Consider the following 17,282-nt stretch of genomic DNA (forward strand, 5'->3'; position numbering starts at 1 on the left):
GCGATGTCACAGGCAGACAGGGTGGTAAAGAAAGCTCGACATCTTGGTCTTCATAAATCAAAGTATTAAGTGTAGGAGTTGGGATGTTATGGTGAGGTTGTACAAGACATTGGTGAGGCCAAATTTGGAGTATTGGGTACAGCTCTGGTCATCAAATTACAGGAAGGATATCAGTAAGATTAAAAGAGAGTGGAGAATATTTACTAGAACGTTGCTGGATCTTCAGGAGTTGAGTTGCAGGAGGTTAAGACTTTATACCTTGGAACATAGAAGAATGAAGGGAGATTTGACAGAGGTTTACAAAATTATGAGGGGAATAGACAATAAATTCAAGTAGGCTCTTTCCACTGAGTTTAGAAAATATAATAACAAGAGGACATAGTTTTAGGGTGAAAGGGGAAAGATTTAGGGGCATCTTCTTCACTCAGTGGAGGGAGTATGGAACGAGCTGCTATCTGACGCGGTAAATGCAGGTTCACTCTTAAGTTTTAAGAATAAATTGGATAGATACATGGATGGGAGAGGTCTGGAGGATTATGGTCTGGGTGTAGGTTAATGGGACTAGTGGAATATTATTTTGGCACAGATTAGAAGGGCTGAGTGGCATTTTTCCCGTGCTGCATTGTTTGATGGTTCTTTTGAATTGAAAACAAATTGGTTTACTGTTTAGAAGTAAAACATGAAAATCTGCAGGCACTGGTTGAAGTAACAACAAAGCTGGAGAAACCCCATCAAGCAGTTTTTTTTTATATAGCAAAGGTAAAAATACATAACGGACATTTTTGGCTTGAGTCCTTCATCAAGGTATAGAAAAATGTCAGCAGGCATCTGAACAAGAGTAAGGGGGAGGAGTGGTCATAAAGGCAGGTGATAGGTGGAAAAGGAAGGGAGGGGACAGCAACGATCAAGGGGAGGAGAAATAGCTAGGTGAAAGGAGAGGGAAGAGAGGGAGAAGAACTAGAAAAGGGAAAGTGAGGGGAGGGGGGAAAAAGGAGAGCCAGTTAGCAGAAACTAGAAAAGTTTGTTAATGGCATCGGGCTGGAGAGTGCCCAGTTGGAAAATAAATCAGGGTTTGTTCCTACCATTTCCAGGAGGTCTTGGAGGACAGACTTGCCATAGACAGACATGTGAGTGTGGGGATGTGACACAGAACTGAAATGGTTGGCCTCCGGGAGGTCTCTGTCATTGGTGTGAATGGAGCAGAGGTGCTCAGCGAAGCGATCTCCCAATTTGTGCTCAGTCTCTCCAATATAGAGAAGGCCTCAAAGGGAGCACCGGATGCAGTAAATCAGTCCTGCAGATGCTCAAGTGAAGTGTTGTTTCGCTTGAAAGGCCTGTATGGGGCCCCAGGCTCTGGTGAGGGAGGTGGTGTGGTCCCAAATGTGGCACCACTATCTCACAAAGAATATATTCATTATAGCTCTCTTGATCTACACAGACATATGTCCCAGTGACTTTAAAAAAAGTCATGTACTCAGACTGTACATGGCTATGCTTAGAATCTAGCAAAATCCCATGCCTTCCCTGCTATATGTTAGGAATCTACACTTGTACATCATTGATGCCTGCGGGACTCAGATTAAGCACAATGAGTGCAGATCTCTGCTGGGGATTGGCAGAAGTTCACTTGGATCCTACTACCCTTTCACATCCAATACAGCAGCTGCTACTGACTCCCCTTTGACTGCACTGTTCTCCACACGAAAGCAAGCTGAAGGGTCCACAACCAACGATCACAGGACTTAACAGCCTCACCATACACCAAACCAACATCAACCTTCACAGGAAGCCTCTGCAAGCAATTCACAGTTAACACATGCCAAACTCTCTACACAGCTGTGCACAATGGAGGAGAAAAGAAGAGGTTCACACCAAATTCTCAGAAACTCAACACAGGCAGTAACTTATTATGTGCAAGGCCATCAAGATGCTTTTGAGGCTTTTGGTGTTGAATCCGTTAATGCTCTCATTCCTGGGATCACACCCTGCACACAAACTGTTCTTTTCTTTGGCTTGGCTTCGTGGACGAAGATTTATGGAAGGGTATGTCCACGTCTGCTGCAGGCTTGGTGACTGACAAATCCGATGCGGGACAGGCAGGCACGGTTTCCCTTGCACAAACTGTTACTCTCCTATTAAATACCAGAGGTCATTAAAAATTCAGCAGATCTTGCAGTATCCATAGGAGGTAAAGATATATAACTAACATTCTGGGCCTGAGCCCTTTTTCAAGGTACCTTGAAGGAAGGCTCAGGCTTGAAAAATAAGTTACATCTTTACCTCATGGATGCTGCAAGACCTGCTGAGTTCCTCCAGCATTCTTTTTTTTGGTTTCTACAGAGCACAGGTGATGCTAAAAGAATTTAGCATACCACTTTTCTTCTCCCTGAACGAGGAATCAAACTCATGGCATGGTTCACTTGTGCACTCAGGATCATAAAGCTTTCTAAAATCAGGCAAAATAATTTCACATGAACTGCTACGAACTTCTACTCAAATAAAAGTATATTGGAAGGATGAATCCACCTCACACTCACATCATTGATACGTACCAGGTTGTGGTTCTTGTCCACAAACATATCATAGGAAGTCACTAGATTTTCTCCACACAGTCTCTATGCCCTTTAAAACAATCAGATGCCTCTTTTCCTCTCCATCTTGTTCAATATCAAAGTTTACATTTTGCAAAGAAAATGCTTAAACTGATTGGATGGAGAAAATCAAGTGCAAAAATCAATCACGCCGCCAGGATTTACAAACCAATCATTAGATCTGCAGCTATGCAACGATGTACTTACTAAACATGAACATTATAAATAGCATTAAAACTACAAAATAAATTTGACTCACTTAATAGAATGCTCCAAAATCTGAAGACCAAAGTGGCGGACAATTCCAGTATTGTTTTTCTCAGCAAGACGTAGTCCACACTGCACAGTGTGTGGACATTTCTCTTTGAACTCTTCACAAAACTGCAATAGCAAAAGCAGAAAAATGTGCAAATAAGCTTGGTGTTTGGAAGTAGCTGCATGAATGCATTTGCTCACATCCTTGAAAATTCAGATTTGAGACTAGTTCCCGAAGGCAAATGTAACCCCATTAGTTTAGAAAAGGAGAGAGAAAATGGGGAGCTTTTGAGAAGTTAGTCTGAGGAGTCAATAGAAAGAAAAATGCTGAAATCCAATCAGTGAAAACAAAAAAAATAAGAAATGAAATTGCCAACAGCAACACTGAAAATTTACAGTAAAAAAAAATGCTGGAAACACTCTGAGTCATGCATTTGTGGAAAAACCAGTACATAAACATGGTGGAAACTCAAGTCAGACATGATCTACAGGAAGTAAAAAGCAATTGATTTTTAGGGCCTAGGCCCTTCGTCAGAAATATCGAAAATCAGGCAGACTCCTGAATAAAAATGTGGGTTGAGGAACACAGGTGAATGTGGAAAAAGCAACATTAATTCCATTTGATAGTCTGATGAACCTTCATGGTATTCATCCTTTGGAAAGTACATACTTTCTTAGACAAAGAAGGCAAAGCTGTACTTAATATGCCATGTAATCTCACCAAGCCCTATATAATTGAGGCAAGGTCCCTCAAAAGAAGTTGAACTTCACTACTTTCATTGGCATGCTGAACTCAGGTTTAACAGTGGTAGTGAACACAAAGGTAGAAAACAAAGCCCAGGACATTACAGGTAAAAACCTTCCCCACCACCTAGCACATGCTCTGTTCTAGCTGCTACCATCAGGAAGGAGGTATTGGTGGCACAAGACTCATACCAACTGGTTCAAGAACAGCTGCTACCCCTCCACCACCAAACTCCTCAACACAAATTCAATTGGGGACATATTTAAGGACTTACTTTTGTACTTTGATTTTTTTTTTCTCTCTCTATTGCAGTTTGCTTATACTTCTATATTTACCCGTGTACATTGAGTAATTCTGCCTCGTCCACAGGGAAAAAAATCTGTTGTATGTGATGTCATGTATGGACAATAAATCTGAAACAGTATATTAAAACACTTCAGAATTTAGAAAACCAGAGTAGATGTCATCCTTGATCCTGAAAGACCATCTTAGTAGGAGACATGGGGGTAATCATTCCATTGAGCTAAGTTTTAGCACAAAATGAATTTCTTAGTACATAGCAAATGTGGTGAGCAACAGTCCCTTATGTTTTTTTTTAAAAAACATTCCCACCAGAAACTTATTTGAATTTACCAGATCTGTATGATTCCTCCTTCTGCTACTATACTAGTATTATTGACATCCCTGGATCCATCTTTGTTTGGACTGTTAATTTCCTTTTGCATTTACTTTGCACTTAGCAACTTATTCTCCCTCACCCATTACGTCCTATTCCCCCCATATACTTGATACTGCTTAAAAAAACTTTTCACCCCTTATCTGCTTAGTGTTTAGAGCATTTTGTTCTTTGTTCACATTCCTAGAACTACATGATATTCTGCTTTTATTTAGGTCTACTTTTTAATGTGGAGGGGAAGCAAATTTGCATTGATCAAGCTTCCAAACAAAACAATCATTTTTGTTGGTGTATAAGGGAAGGACAATGGATTTTAAAAATCTCCCAGGGTTCATTTGCAATAGCCTTGCAACCTTCAACACAAGAGATTCAGATAATATGAATGACATTATGAGGAAATACATTATCTGAAATTATAAAAATATTCTTGGAGTGAGGTGTGAACTATTTTCATAAGTGAAATTTCTAAAATTAGTTATATATTATTTGCAGTTGAAAGCTTTCACACTTCAATGAAACATTAGGCACACTTAGTTCAATTTCACACATCTGATGACAGAAAGCACTTTACTAGTAATGTGCATCCACTTCAAGCCAGACAGGGAAGCACCTGGGGGCCTTTGCAAAATGGCCAAGAGACTTCACTAATGGATTGTTGTTTACAAAAAGGCAACAGATGAAAGAACTTGGAGCCGCAGGCTGTCTGGAGTGGAACTTGCTGTTCTAAGAGGGTCATGTGGTTTTGCAAGCAGAGAGAGAAAAACAGGCTTTTTCTCTGTGCGAGTGAGGAGAATTCAGTTCTTCAGTTTTACAGTCACCAGCAGCAGCTGGGACTGGAATAAGCCAAGCTGGCAAATTTGTGTAAAACCCCATTTGGAAGACGGGTTGAGTGCTTAGTTCAGCCTGGTCAAAGCCCTTGTGGTTCATACAAAAGGAGAGGACTGGCTGCCTAATGTTTCACTTGAAATAAGAGAAACAAGAAGGAACTCTGTGGTGACCTGAAAGAAAGAAGTCATCATGTGAAAAACCCTGATGGGGCAAGTTTCTTTGGCAAGATATTGATGTGGCTGGTTGTGGGTTACAGGGAATCAGTTGTGGGTTACAGGGAATCAGTTGTGGGTTACAGGGAATCAGTTGTGGGTTACAGGGAATCAGTTGTGGGTTACAGGGAATCAGTTGTGGGTTACAGGGAATCAGTTGTGGGTTACAGGGAATCAGTTGTGGGTTACAGGGAATCAGTTGTGGGTTACAGGGAATCAGTTGTGGGTTACAGGGAATCAGTTGTGGGTTACAGGGAATCAGTTGTGGGTTACAGGGAATCAGTTGTGGGTTACAGGGAATCAGTTGTGGGTTACAGGGAATCAGTTGTGGGTTACAGGGAATCAGTTGTGGGTTACAGGGAATCAGTTGTGGGTTACAGGGAATCAGTTGTGGGTTACAGGGAATCAGTTGTGGGTTACAGGGAATCAGTTGTGGGTTACAGGGAATCAGTTGTGGGTTACAGGGAATCAGTTGTGGGTTACAGGGAATCAGTTGTGGGTTACAGGGAATCAGTTGTGGGTTACAGGGAATCAGTTGTGGGTTACAGGGAATCAGTTGTGGGTTACAGGGAATCAGTTGTGGGTTACAGGGAATCAGTTGTGGGTTACAGGGAATCAGTTGTGGGTTACAGGGAATCAGTTGTGGGTTACAGGGAATCAGTTGTGGGTTACAGGGAATCAGTTGTGGGTTACAGGGAATCAGTTGTGGGTTACAGGGAATCAGTTGTGGGTTACAGGGAATCAGTTGTGGGTTACAGGGAATCAGTTGTGGGTTACAGGGAATCAGTTGTGGGTTACAGGGAATCAGTTGTGGGTTACAGGGAATCAGTTGTGGGTTACAGGGAATCAGTTGTGGGTTACAGGGAATCAGTTGTGGGTTACAGGGAATCAGTTGTGGGTTACAGGGAATCAGTTGTGGGTTACAGGGAATCAGTTGTGGGTTACAGGGAATCAGTTGTGGGTTACAGGGAATCAGTTGTGGGTTACAGGGAATCAGTTGTGGGTTACAGGGAATCAGTTGTGGGTTACAGGGAATCAGTTGTGGGTTACAGGGAATCAGTTGTGGGTTACAGGGAATCAGTTGTGGGTTACAGGGAATCAGTTGTGGGTTACAGGGAATCAGTTGTGGGTTACAGGGAATCAGTTGTGGGTTACAGGGAATCAGTTGTGGGTTACAGGGAATCAGTTGTGGGTTACAGGGAATCAGTTGTGGGTTACAGGGAATCAGTTGTGGGTTACAGGGAATCAGTTGTGGGTTACAGGGAATCAGTTGTGGGTTACAGGGAATCAGTTGTGGGTTACAGGGAATCAGTTGTGGGTTACAGGGAATCAGTTGTGGGTTACAAGGAATCAGTTGTGGGTTACAAGGAATCAGTTGTGGGTTACAAGGAATCAGTTGTGGGTGTCCATCAAACAACAAATCTCTCTCTGAAGACTGACAAGAACCTTCCTGAGCGGCAACTATTTATATTTCCAGCACCAAAGCCTGGTGAAATTCATAAATGTTAAATTTTGTGCACAGTCTAAGAATTGCCTGCAACCAGTAAACTTGGAGGAATGAGAAGTGAGATTGGACTATGAATCAAAGAACTTTTCTGAACTTACACACACATTAGAATTAGAAGGGGGTTAAGTTAATAGTGATAATATCCTGTTTTCATGTTTAAAGATAATTAAAAGCAACTTTTGTTGAAGTAACCATTTGTCTTGGTGAATATCCATTGCTGCTGGGTTTTGGGGTCCTCTGGGTTCGTAACACTACTTATAACATCTAGAATTCACAATTGATTGTGCAAGCCCTCTAAGGCAGCTTGCATGAAATTAATCACAACTACCAACAGTTACTCAATAACAGCACCTGTCACCTTTCCATAAACACCAATTATTTGACAGCATTTTTAAACCTCACAATGATTGCTCCTGACAGTCAATTAACAATTTTTTGACATAGTCACAAAAATAACACTGGAAAAATGGTTATCCATTTCCATTTAAAAAATTTTTTTTTTTAAAAAGTGGCAGATGGAACGGTGTGAAAAAAAGTGGCAAATTGAGAAATCTTCAAATTCAAAGAGGAGACAAAGCTAACATGCAGGTCCAGCAAGCAGTTAGGAAGACACACAGTATGTTGGCATTTATTGCAAAAAGATTGGAGAACAAGAGCAATAACATCTTGCTAACAATCATGAAAGGTCTTTGTGAGACCATATCCAGAGTATCACATACTATTTTAATTCCTTACTTAAAAAGTGAGATATATACTTGCTGTTGAGGCAAGCAAAGAAGATTTACCCATTTAGTTACTGGGATGGCAAATCAATAGCCACTTTTCCACTAGCATCCCAGTTAATTGCCTGTGCAGTGCCCTGAGATCGAATCCCTTTGTGCTATTTCCATTGGGCCACCCTTAACTGGACACCGATTGCTTTTCCACTGAACACACTCATCCCTAGGGATCCGTGTTCTACCTTCAACTGGAAATGGGTGACTTTCTACTGTCCCTTTTCACCAGTGTCAACAAATGCTGGGGATAAGAGTCGATGTAGAGGTGTGAAATTATGTCATTTGACACCAGCATTTGGACAGTGTTCCTTTTCCACTGGACCCTGTTCCAGGAAATTCCCAGTGAATTCCTGGGTCAGGGAGCCAGTGAAAAAGGGGCTAATGAGTCGAAGTGTAGAAGAATGATAGGTGACTGCAACAAAATATACAAACTCCCTAAAGAGCTCATGGATAATGTTTCCGTGGGTAACAACTCTAACCCAGGCTCGGTCTCAAAATTGAAGGCAGTATAAAACAAAGAGAAATAATTTACTCAAAGAATGGTGAATGATTGGAATTCTCTAATCAAAAGGGCTGCAGAGGCTCACTCATTTATTGCATTCAGAACAGATATATTTTTGAAAATTAGTGGAATCAAAGGACAAGGCAATGATAATGAGGTACAAGATCAATCATAATATTGTGCAGACTTGAAGGGCCAAACAAAATACAACTTGCACTTTTATGATCTAAGCCAAGTTATTTGCAAATATGACAATCTTTTTCATGCCATGATAGAATTCAAACCACACTTTTTTCTATTAAAATCAATCTACACTGCAACAACCCTAACAAATTTGTGTAATCCAAAATCTTAACTACTTCCAATCTTGTCCTCGCAGTCCTCTCAATACACCTCGTTCATAATTTGGTCTTTGCCATATCACGAGCACTCAACCCTCTATTAAATGCACCCAGAACATTCAATTTAAAATACTTCGCCAATCCTATACATCCTTCCACAACCTTCTACTAATCTTACCCATGGAAATCTCTGAATAACTTCAAAAATATAACAAACAAACCTTAACCCTGAGCAGTCTGCTGGTTGCGCCACCCGTCATCTCAAATACACTAGCACATAGCCCCCAAAAAGCAAATTTAAAACTAGCCACTCAAACCTTTTGGCCTTCACTCACAACTCTTCATACTGCTGACTTAGTCCAATATGCTGAAGGAGCAACCGAAATGTTAGTTTACATTGTATGCAAATAGAAAATAAAGAGCATCTCTATCAGGGCTGAAAGAACATACTTTTGGAGAACAAATTTAATTGCAGAAAACAGCCCATATTAGTTAAATGTTTGATTAAAAGAAGCAAATCATTTCAAAAACCTTGAAGACACAGAGCAGAAAGGAATATTGGAGAAGTAGAGAAACTGGACAAAAATTTTTTTTCCAAAAGGTATACATCCTGAAAAAAAAATTGTGCCAAGCTGAACACAGGTAGATAATTTCACATGTGCTGTATCATATAGGAAGTCGGAGAAACGTTAAATTAACTTTTATTGAATATGCACAACAAATGAGGAACCCAGGGTTTGTCTTGGTCACCAATTTTACAACTGAAGTAGAGCTCAGAGTTTCTTAATAAGTCCAGTCACACTAGATCTTTGAGCCTTAAGTGTATATTCACCTCAAATGTGACAGAATGCATCACAGCTGTTGTGACATTTAACAAGACATTTCTGCTGTATTCAATCTTCTTGAAGGTAATAAATGCTATTAAGTAAATGTACTATGCTGTTTCCTAAACACCTGTGCATCAGCACGTGTTAAATCTATAATCAATGTAATGCACAGCATCTGTATATGTGAACTGTTTTTATAGCCTGCCTGCATCTATTGCAACAAACCGCACCCAGGCTTTCAACCATATTTGCTTAGCACCTGTGCTGAATTAATACCCAGGCTGACCAAAACAGCTTGCTTTTTAGGCATTATATTAGTAGACTTAAAATATGACAGGGAATCACAAAATTGGGTTATATCTATAAAACAGTGTGATAGGAAAATTGTGGTTTTCATGAACAACAGTCGAAAATCCACATACACCCAAAAGCATTCAGGAAGCAAAATCTTCATTACCGAGTGTAATAGAGATGGTTGGGGCATGTTAGGAAGTAGGATTAATTTAAATGGCACTACCAATAACCGTCTGTCAACTCCAGCAACTTGGGTTTGTTATTGAACTCTATGGTTCTGTTTGCATATGTACCCGGCTTAAAATGGTGTGCACCATTAGATATTGCTTAATGGAAGGAGGCAAATGGTAATCATAAGGAAAGACATTTTTCTCATTGGGTGCATGTGAATAATGGTGTCTATACTGGAGTCCATTCCTGTTTGTCATTTATATGAATAATTTGGACAACAATGTAATTTATTTGATTCTTAAATTTTCAGACAATACTAAAATTAGTATACCAAAACTGGCAGTATAGTGGTCAGTGAAAAAGGATATCCAAGTTTACAACAGGATTTAGATCAGTTGGAGAGGTGGGCAAGTGGTGACAAATAAATTTGGACTCTGAAAAGTGTGAGGTGTTACACTTTGGTCAGTCAAACCAGGACATGACTTGCACAGTGAATGTTAGGGCTCCGGAGGATATTGTATATCAGAGACCTTGGGCATGTTGTGAAACAAATTTCAACTGGAAAGGCTGATACTAGCATAGTTGCCAAACAGCCATTTTAATACTGTACCTGAACCTGACTACTGTGTATATTACTTGGAAGCCAAGTTGTAGCCTTAACTTAAGGATCCTAAAGGTGGTTAATAATGCATTTTTCTTTGACAAACCAACAGTCTTAATATAAAAAATGTAATAAAGGTCACAATGTAGTTTGGAACAGTTTTATTCCATAATGTAACACTAATTTCTGTAACAGCTGGTTTGCCTCTCTATAAATATATGCCTGTAGAAGCAGATTTCAGAGTCAATTGGCCATGGAGGCTGCTGTCTGGTCTCCTTCATACATCATGTGGAATAAAGTCTGTGAAACTATACCCAAGGTCTCCAAAAGGTTAATTTCAATTACCACAGTTCCTTGAAAGTGACAAGTGGACAAAGTGGTGAAGACAGCATTTGGCACACTTGCCTTAGTTGGACAAGGTGATAGAGTACAAAGGGGACCTCATGATTCAACTATGCAAGGCAATGGCGAGACCATGCAGATTACTGTGTGGAATTTTGGTCACTAGCTATAGCAAGGACAAATCAAAAACTGGAAGAATACAGTGAAGATTCAACAGGATGACAGGAGTCAAGTTATAGGGGGAGGATGGATAGGCTAGGTCCTTATTTCCCTATGGTGAGGATGATCTTCTAGAGGTTTATAAAATCATATGGATAAAATGAATGTTCAATTTTTTTTTCCCCAGGGTAGATGATCCTGGAAGTGGAGGACACAAGTTTAAAAATGGACAGGAGGAATGAATTTAAGTGACCTGAGGGGGCAACATTTTCCATTCAGAGAGTGGTCCACATCTGGAATAAGTTACCAGAGGAAACTGTAGAGACAGGCATAATTGTAATATTGAAAAGACATTTGGACAAAGTCATAACTAAGAAGGGCAGAAAGATAGGAACCAAATGCAGTCAAATGATTATCCCAAGAATGGCATTTTTTTTCCCCCCCAGCACAGGCAAGTTAGGCTATTTGACTACTAAAACCAAGCATGGCAAAATCTCCTTTTTCTCCATTGCATTGCCTCACCTTCTCCAAAAGGACACAAAAGCAAACATACATCCAAAGAGTTCAAAACAAACGTGCGAATGAATTAATAATTATTACCAACTCGCACGTTCGATCACCATAAATTACTAGTCAGGTAAAACTGCAGAATGAAATTACACCAACAGTGGCTCAAAATGTATTTTCAGAAAAAAGGACGACAAAAAAAAACCTGAAACACCCTCCAAAAGCAAATTTGGACGTCCAAGTAAGAGCAAATAAAAGCAGTGTTCCATTACGGTTTTTAGAAAAAAAAGCGCTGGGATCAAAGAAGCCCACCGAATGAATGCAAAAGTAAAATGCATCGCAATAAGGCCAAGGTTATTATTTGCAAAGACAATCCTTTCCAACAAAATCACAACTAGATCTCCGGAACGCTGCGTGGACAGACTGGAGTAAAGAGCAGGAGCTCAGGCACACGACTAATTGGAAGTCCGGGCTGCATTTAGTTTCTGCTGCATCGCCTCCTCTCCAAGGAGAACTCGCCTTCAAGGCCTCCAGCCGGTAGCGCGAACTTGAGCCTCCGTCCATGATCACGTTTACCGCCTTCATCAACTGCTCGCACAGCGTCGTGATCTGATCGCCCGACATAACTGCACCTTTCCTCGGGGATTCACAACCTGGGCAACGTCTCGAGGAAGCGAGGAGCAGGAGCCGGCGACTTCAGTGCAAACAAAGGGAGCCTTGCAAAGGATGGCGCAACCCGTTATTGTCTGAAGCACTGGTGGCATGGACAGGCCCACGCTCACACGCTGCCCGCTGCGCATGCGTGCCACCCTGACCATTTATGGAAAGGCGGGGGGGGGGAGGGAACGGTGCTCTGACGTCCCTTCTGTCGCCAGGTTCCGCTTCGCATCACCAGGGGACTTCTGGGTCTTTGTTCCACACTCTGAACTACGATTCCCACAAGCCTCTGCGGGGCCGCTGCGTTTCTCATGTTGGCTCTGCTTTGAAGGTGATGTCATACTGCATTACGGGATTTCTGTTCCGGGTGTGGAACGGAATGGTGCGTGTTTCCACTGAGAAGAGAACTCCTTTTGTTCTGTTCCAGCCTTTCAGTTCATTCGACACCTGGAACACAGAATAGAATGATGACATGCGTTAACAATGCTGTGTTTGCTTGGTGTCCTTCCTTCGAATCTCGAAGGGCTTCCCCTTCGCCACATCGTTTGTCCAGTTTATTGACCTGGTCCAGTCCAATGAAACAGCGATCACCGGTCCTTGGTGCAAAACTCGCAGGCAGACATCCAGACATAACACACAGAGATACGGACAAACAACCAGGTCTCGACCTGTCCTTTGGGTGACGGGGGTGGGAGGGAATGATTGACACTCTCTGTCAGGATTGAAAGGGTTGATAGATGGACTGAGGAGGGGTGAAGGAGGACAGATAGGTGGCGACAGATGGGCTGAGTTTGAAGATGGAATTGGCTGCTGGAGGGTGGGAAGCACGAATTACGAATCCTACGAGTGGTTGAATATAATAGTTAAGAAAGGTGACGAGAGAAATGAAAGGCAGATGGAATCAGATGTGGGAGCGGTTCTGGAGGGTGAAATGTGTGGGGAGTACCAGAAGGAAAATGAAAATGGGTGATGGGCTTGAGGAACAATATGGGAAAATGGACAAAAGTGGGAGGACCAGGGGCTGAATTGGAAAAGGATGGGGAAGAGGGGGAAAATAAATAAATGAGAAGGTCACCTGAGATTGGAAAATTAAATTGAGTTACGTTTATTGTCGTCTGATTGCACAAGTGGGCAGAATTTGGCGTAATGACCTTTATGTTTGTACAAGTGGCCAACCAGGTCCAATTAATATTTATTATAAGTCATTAGTGAGAGGAAAAGGAGGTGTAGTGTACTTGCTGTTGAGTCAGTGTGAGTCATCTGAACTGTGCTGAATAAAAGATAAGCTTTATAGATAGTGGGAACAAATGGAAAACAAATTGTTGCATAGTAAATTTGCAGAAAGAAACAAAGTTAATATTTTACATTGAATACCCTTGGTCAGAACTGCAAAAGAGATCAAACAAATTTGAATGCTTATACTGTTACGGAAATATGCAGATGAATGAGTAACATGAATCTAAGGGAGAGAGAGGGTTCTAACCACAATTGAAGTATGAAATCACAGCACTAAGCCTATGTAAGAGACAGAAAATGCAGGAAATACTCAGCTGGTCAGACAGCACATTAGGAGAGAGAAGCAACATTAATGTTTCAGGTCTATTACCTTGCTACAGAAATGTTTTGAAGGAAGGTTATTGACATGAAACACCAACTCTTTTTTTTCTCTTCAACAATGCTGCTTGCATTTTCTGATGTCTGGCATCATCTACTTCTTTTTGCACACAGAGTGATGGATGCATGGAATGAACTGCTGGCAATGGTGGTAGAGGCAGGTACAATAGGATGTTTTAAGAAACTATTCAATACATGGAACTAATGAAAGTGGAGGGTTAAGCAGTTGATAAATTCTAGGCAGCTGTATGAGTACATTATTAGGTCTGCACCACCCCATGGACCAAAGGGTCTTTATTGTGCTATAGCTTTTTTATGTAAAAGAAGCCACATGCACTCCAATTACACTTGGCAAAAAATAGCTTGGAAGTTATTGGATTGACTGAAGCTGCTTGGTTACTGCTTGAAGGTTAGTTATGCAAGTTCATAGAATATAAATGTAATTGATGTAATATGCCATGTGCTGAAGCCTCCTGAAATTGATCAGTGTTCTATTATGAGCCCAGAGGACCCCAAAACCCAGCAGCAAGAGATATTCACCAAGAGAATATTAGTTACTTAAACAAAAGTTGCTTTTAATTATTTTTAGCATAAAAACAGAATCACACTTTAACTTATCACTATTGACTTAACTAACCTAACATAACCCCCTTCTAATTCTAAGTGCACATGTGTGTAAGTTCAGAAAAGTTATTTGATTCACAGTCCAATCTCACTTCTCATTCCTCCAAGTTTAATGGTTGCAGGCATTCTTATATTGTGCATAGTATTTAACATTTATAAAGTTCACCAGGCTTTGGTGCTTGAAAGGTAAATAGTTACCTCAGAAAGGTTCTTCTCAGTTTTCAAAGAGAGAGATTTGTTGTTCGATGGACAGCCACAACTGATTCCTTGTAACCAGCCATTCAATGTCTTGCCAAAGCAACTTGCCCTATCAGGGTTTTCCAGATGATGACCTCTTTCTTTCAGGTCATCACAGAGTTCATTTTTGTTGCTCTTATTTCAAGTGAAACATTAGACAACCAGTCCTCTCCTTTTGTATGAACCACAAGGGCTTTGACCAGGTTAAACTAAGCACTCACAACCCATTTTCTAAATGGGGTTTTCCACAAGCTTGCCAGCTTATCCTATTCCAGTCCCAGTTGCTGCTGCTGACTGTAACACTGCAGAACTGATCTCTCTCTCTCTCTCTCTCTCTCTCTCTCTCTCTCTCTCTCTCCTCTCTCTCTCTCTCTCTCTCTCTCTCTCTCTTTCTCTCTCTTTCTCACACACACAGACACACACAGAGAAAACCTGTTTGACTCTCTCTGCTTGCAAAACCACATGAGCCTCCTAGAACAGCAAGTTCCACTCCAGACAGAATGAGGCTCCGACAAGTTTTATTTCATCTGTTGCCTTTTTGTAAACAACAATCCATTAGTGAAGTCTCTTGGGCACTCTCCAAAGCTTTTGTAAAGGCTCTGAGGCTGACATGTCTAGCATGAGCAGAATTCCAGTATTTTAAGATAATATCTGTTTTAAAATGTTTGTATGTGACCTACACTAAAAATCCTGCCCCAATTCATCTCCCAAAAACATATGCAAAACAAACACAACATAATCTGTCACAGTACTTAATTGGAATGCATATGACATCATACTGAATATAGAACAAAGTCGTCTACAGCACAGTGCTGGCCCTTTGGTCCAGGGTGTTGTGCTGACCTAATAACCTAATTGAACAACTGCCTAAAACTTCCCTTCAGCATAACCTTCCATTTTTCTTAATTCCATGTACATATCTAATAGCCTCTTAAAAGGTCCTATTGTACCTGTACGATGCCCTGCAGTGCGAACAAACAAGCTCAAACTACAAAGTCTGTACGACAGGGTTTATTTAGTTTAAAACTTGCACACAAGTTTCAGTATCCCTTCTGGCTCCATGTGCTGTACTGCCTTACAGAAGGGCTAGTGTGAGCCTTTATATGGGGCTGGTGATTGACAGGGAGTAGGCGGAGCCAGCCTCCCAGGTTACCTTCCTGCAGGTACAGTAGATTTCCCCCTGCAGTAGGCAGGAAGGAATGCAGATAGGGGCAGGTCATCACAGACAGTCCAGTGGTTGTATCACCACAATCTGCTTCACTATCATTACCAGCAGCACATTCCATGTACCCACCACTCTCTGTGTGAAAAACTTACATATTGCATCTTCCTGTACTTACTCACAAGTGCCTTAAAACTATGCTTGTTTACCATTTAAGCCCTTGGAAAATACCTCTGGCCATCCAGACAATTAATGCCTCTCATCATCTTTACACCTCTGTCAGCTCACCCCTCATGCTCTGTCACTCCAAGAAGAAAAGATCAAGTTCACTCAACCTATCCTCATAAGTCAAGCTATCTAATCCGAGCAGCATCTTTGTAAATTTCCTCTGCACCCTTTCTATTGCATCTACATCCTTCCTGTAGTGAGGTGACACGAACTTAAGATTCAAGAACAAAGATTAAATTTATTGTCATGTAATAAAAACATTTTCATATAACACAAAATTATTTCTGCCTCTTACAGTCAGTCAGAGAAAGAGAAGCAAAAGAGAATCCCCCCACCTACCCACCCCGCCCCCAAGAGTCTGCGGATTTGCCCTCGTGCTCCCACAGCCATACAAAATCCAGTCCAAATCATCGGCAACCCGAGCTGCCGATACAATGAGGAACCTTCAGCACCCTCGGCACCCTCTCACATTCCTGTTCCAATACCTGGTAGCCCTTCAGCAAGTTTCGAGCCAGTCTGCACTAGGTGTGAGTTGACTGCAGGTTCCAGCAGCTCACAGCCTCCATGAGTTACCAGCAGCCTGCCGCTTGTTTGTTTCCTTCAGTCGCAGGTCCCCTCACTGGTCCATCACCATGGACACCATCCTATGGGTTGTGTCCTCTGCTTCTCCTTCTCAGATGGGGATGGTCCCCCCATTTTCTGGGGCTCTGCGCCAGTCCTCTACTTCCTGCAACTCCTTGTGGCTGCTGTCAATCAGAGAAACCGCCATCTTGGGTGCAGACCTCACTGATCACAAGTGAGGTCAAGCTAAGATCTTATATAGTAGCCACATTACCTTACAGCTCTTAAACCTGACCCCAAAGTTGATGAAAGCTAACACACCGTAAGCCTTCTTAACAACACTATCAATCTGTACAGCAGTTTTGATTATCCCAAGATGTCTGTTTGCACACACTGCTTAGAGACCTCCCATTAACAATGTATTCTGCATTAAAATTTTACAGACCAAAATGAACCATTTTACTCTTTTCTGGGTTGAACTCCATTGGCCACTTCTCAGCCTAGCTCTGCATCCTATCAGTAGACCTTTACACATCGTGGGTGAGCAGTGATCCTACTTGGATATGGGTGAAATTCCCGGGAAGACAGGACCTCTCAGGCCTTGCACACCACAATCCAAATTCCCTATAATTTTCCCTCCCCACCAATTTGGTCGGGGAGGGGCCCCACCTCTAGTGATAATGTGTTACACACTCACAGAAGTAAGAGGCTACTCTAACCAGAGTTCTCAGGATCTCAGAATTGGATGTCATTCCCCATTGTTCATTCAAACCGACCTTCACTGATGAACTGGATACAGGGTTTTTATTTCATCATCACATGAATACATGTGTCTTTAAAACATTTCCTTACCCAGTTCTCCAAT

General features: G+C 41.5%; 1 protein-coding gene across 1 annotated transcript in view; it reads right to left on the reverse strand.

Annotated features, from left to right (window-relative positions):
* Positions 1 to 17,282, reverse strand: part of LOC138760435 (exportin-5) — a 175,784-nt gene that overhangs the window by 151,040 nt on the left and 7,462 nt on the right. The window contains exons 2-3 of the mRNA XM_069931026.1: positions 11,854 to 12,438; positions 2,851 to 2,972 (exon numbers count right to left, since the gene is read on the reverse strand). Of these exons, the coding sequence (XP_069787127.1) occupies positions 2,851 to 2,972; positions 11,854 to 11,958 (227 nt within the window). The 5' untranslated portion in view covers positions 11,959 to 12,438. The remainder of the gene's footprint in view (positions 1 to 2,850; positions 2,973 to 11,853; positions 12,439 to 17,282) is intronic.

This window comes from Narcine bancroftii, chromosome 4 (genome assembly GCF_036971445.1).
Source record: "Narcine bancroftii isolate sNarBan1 chromosome 4, sNarBan1.hap1, whole genome shotgun sequence".
In the NCBI taxonomy this organism is placed as follows: domain Eukaryota; kingdom Metazoa; phylum Chordata; class Chondrichthyes; order Torpediniformes; family Narcinidae; genus Narcine; species Narcine bancroftii.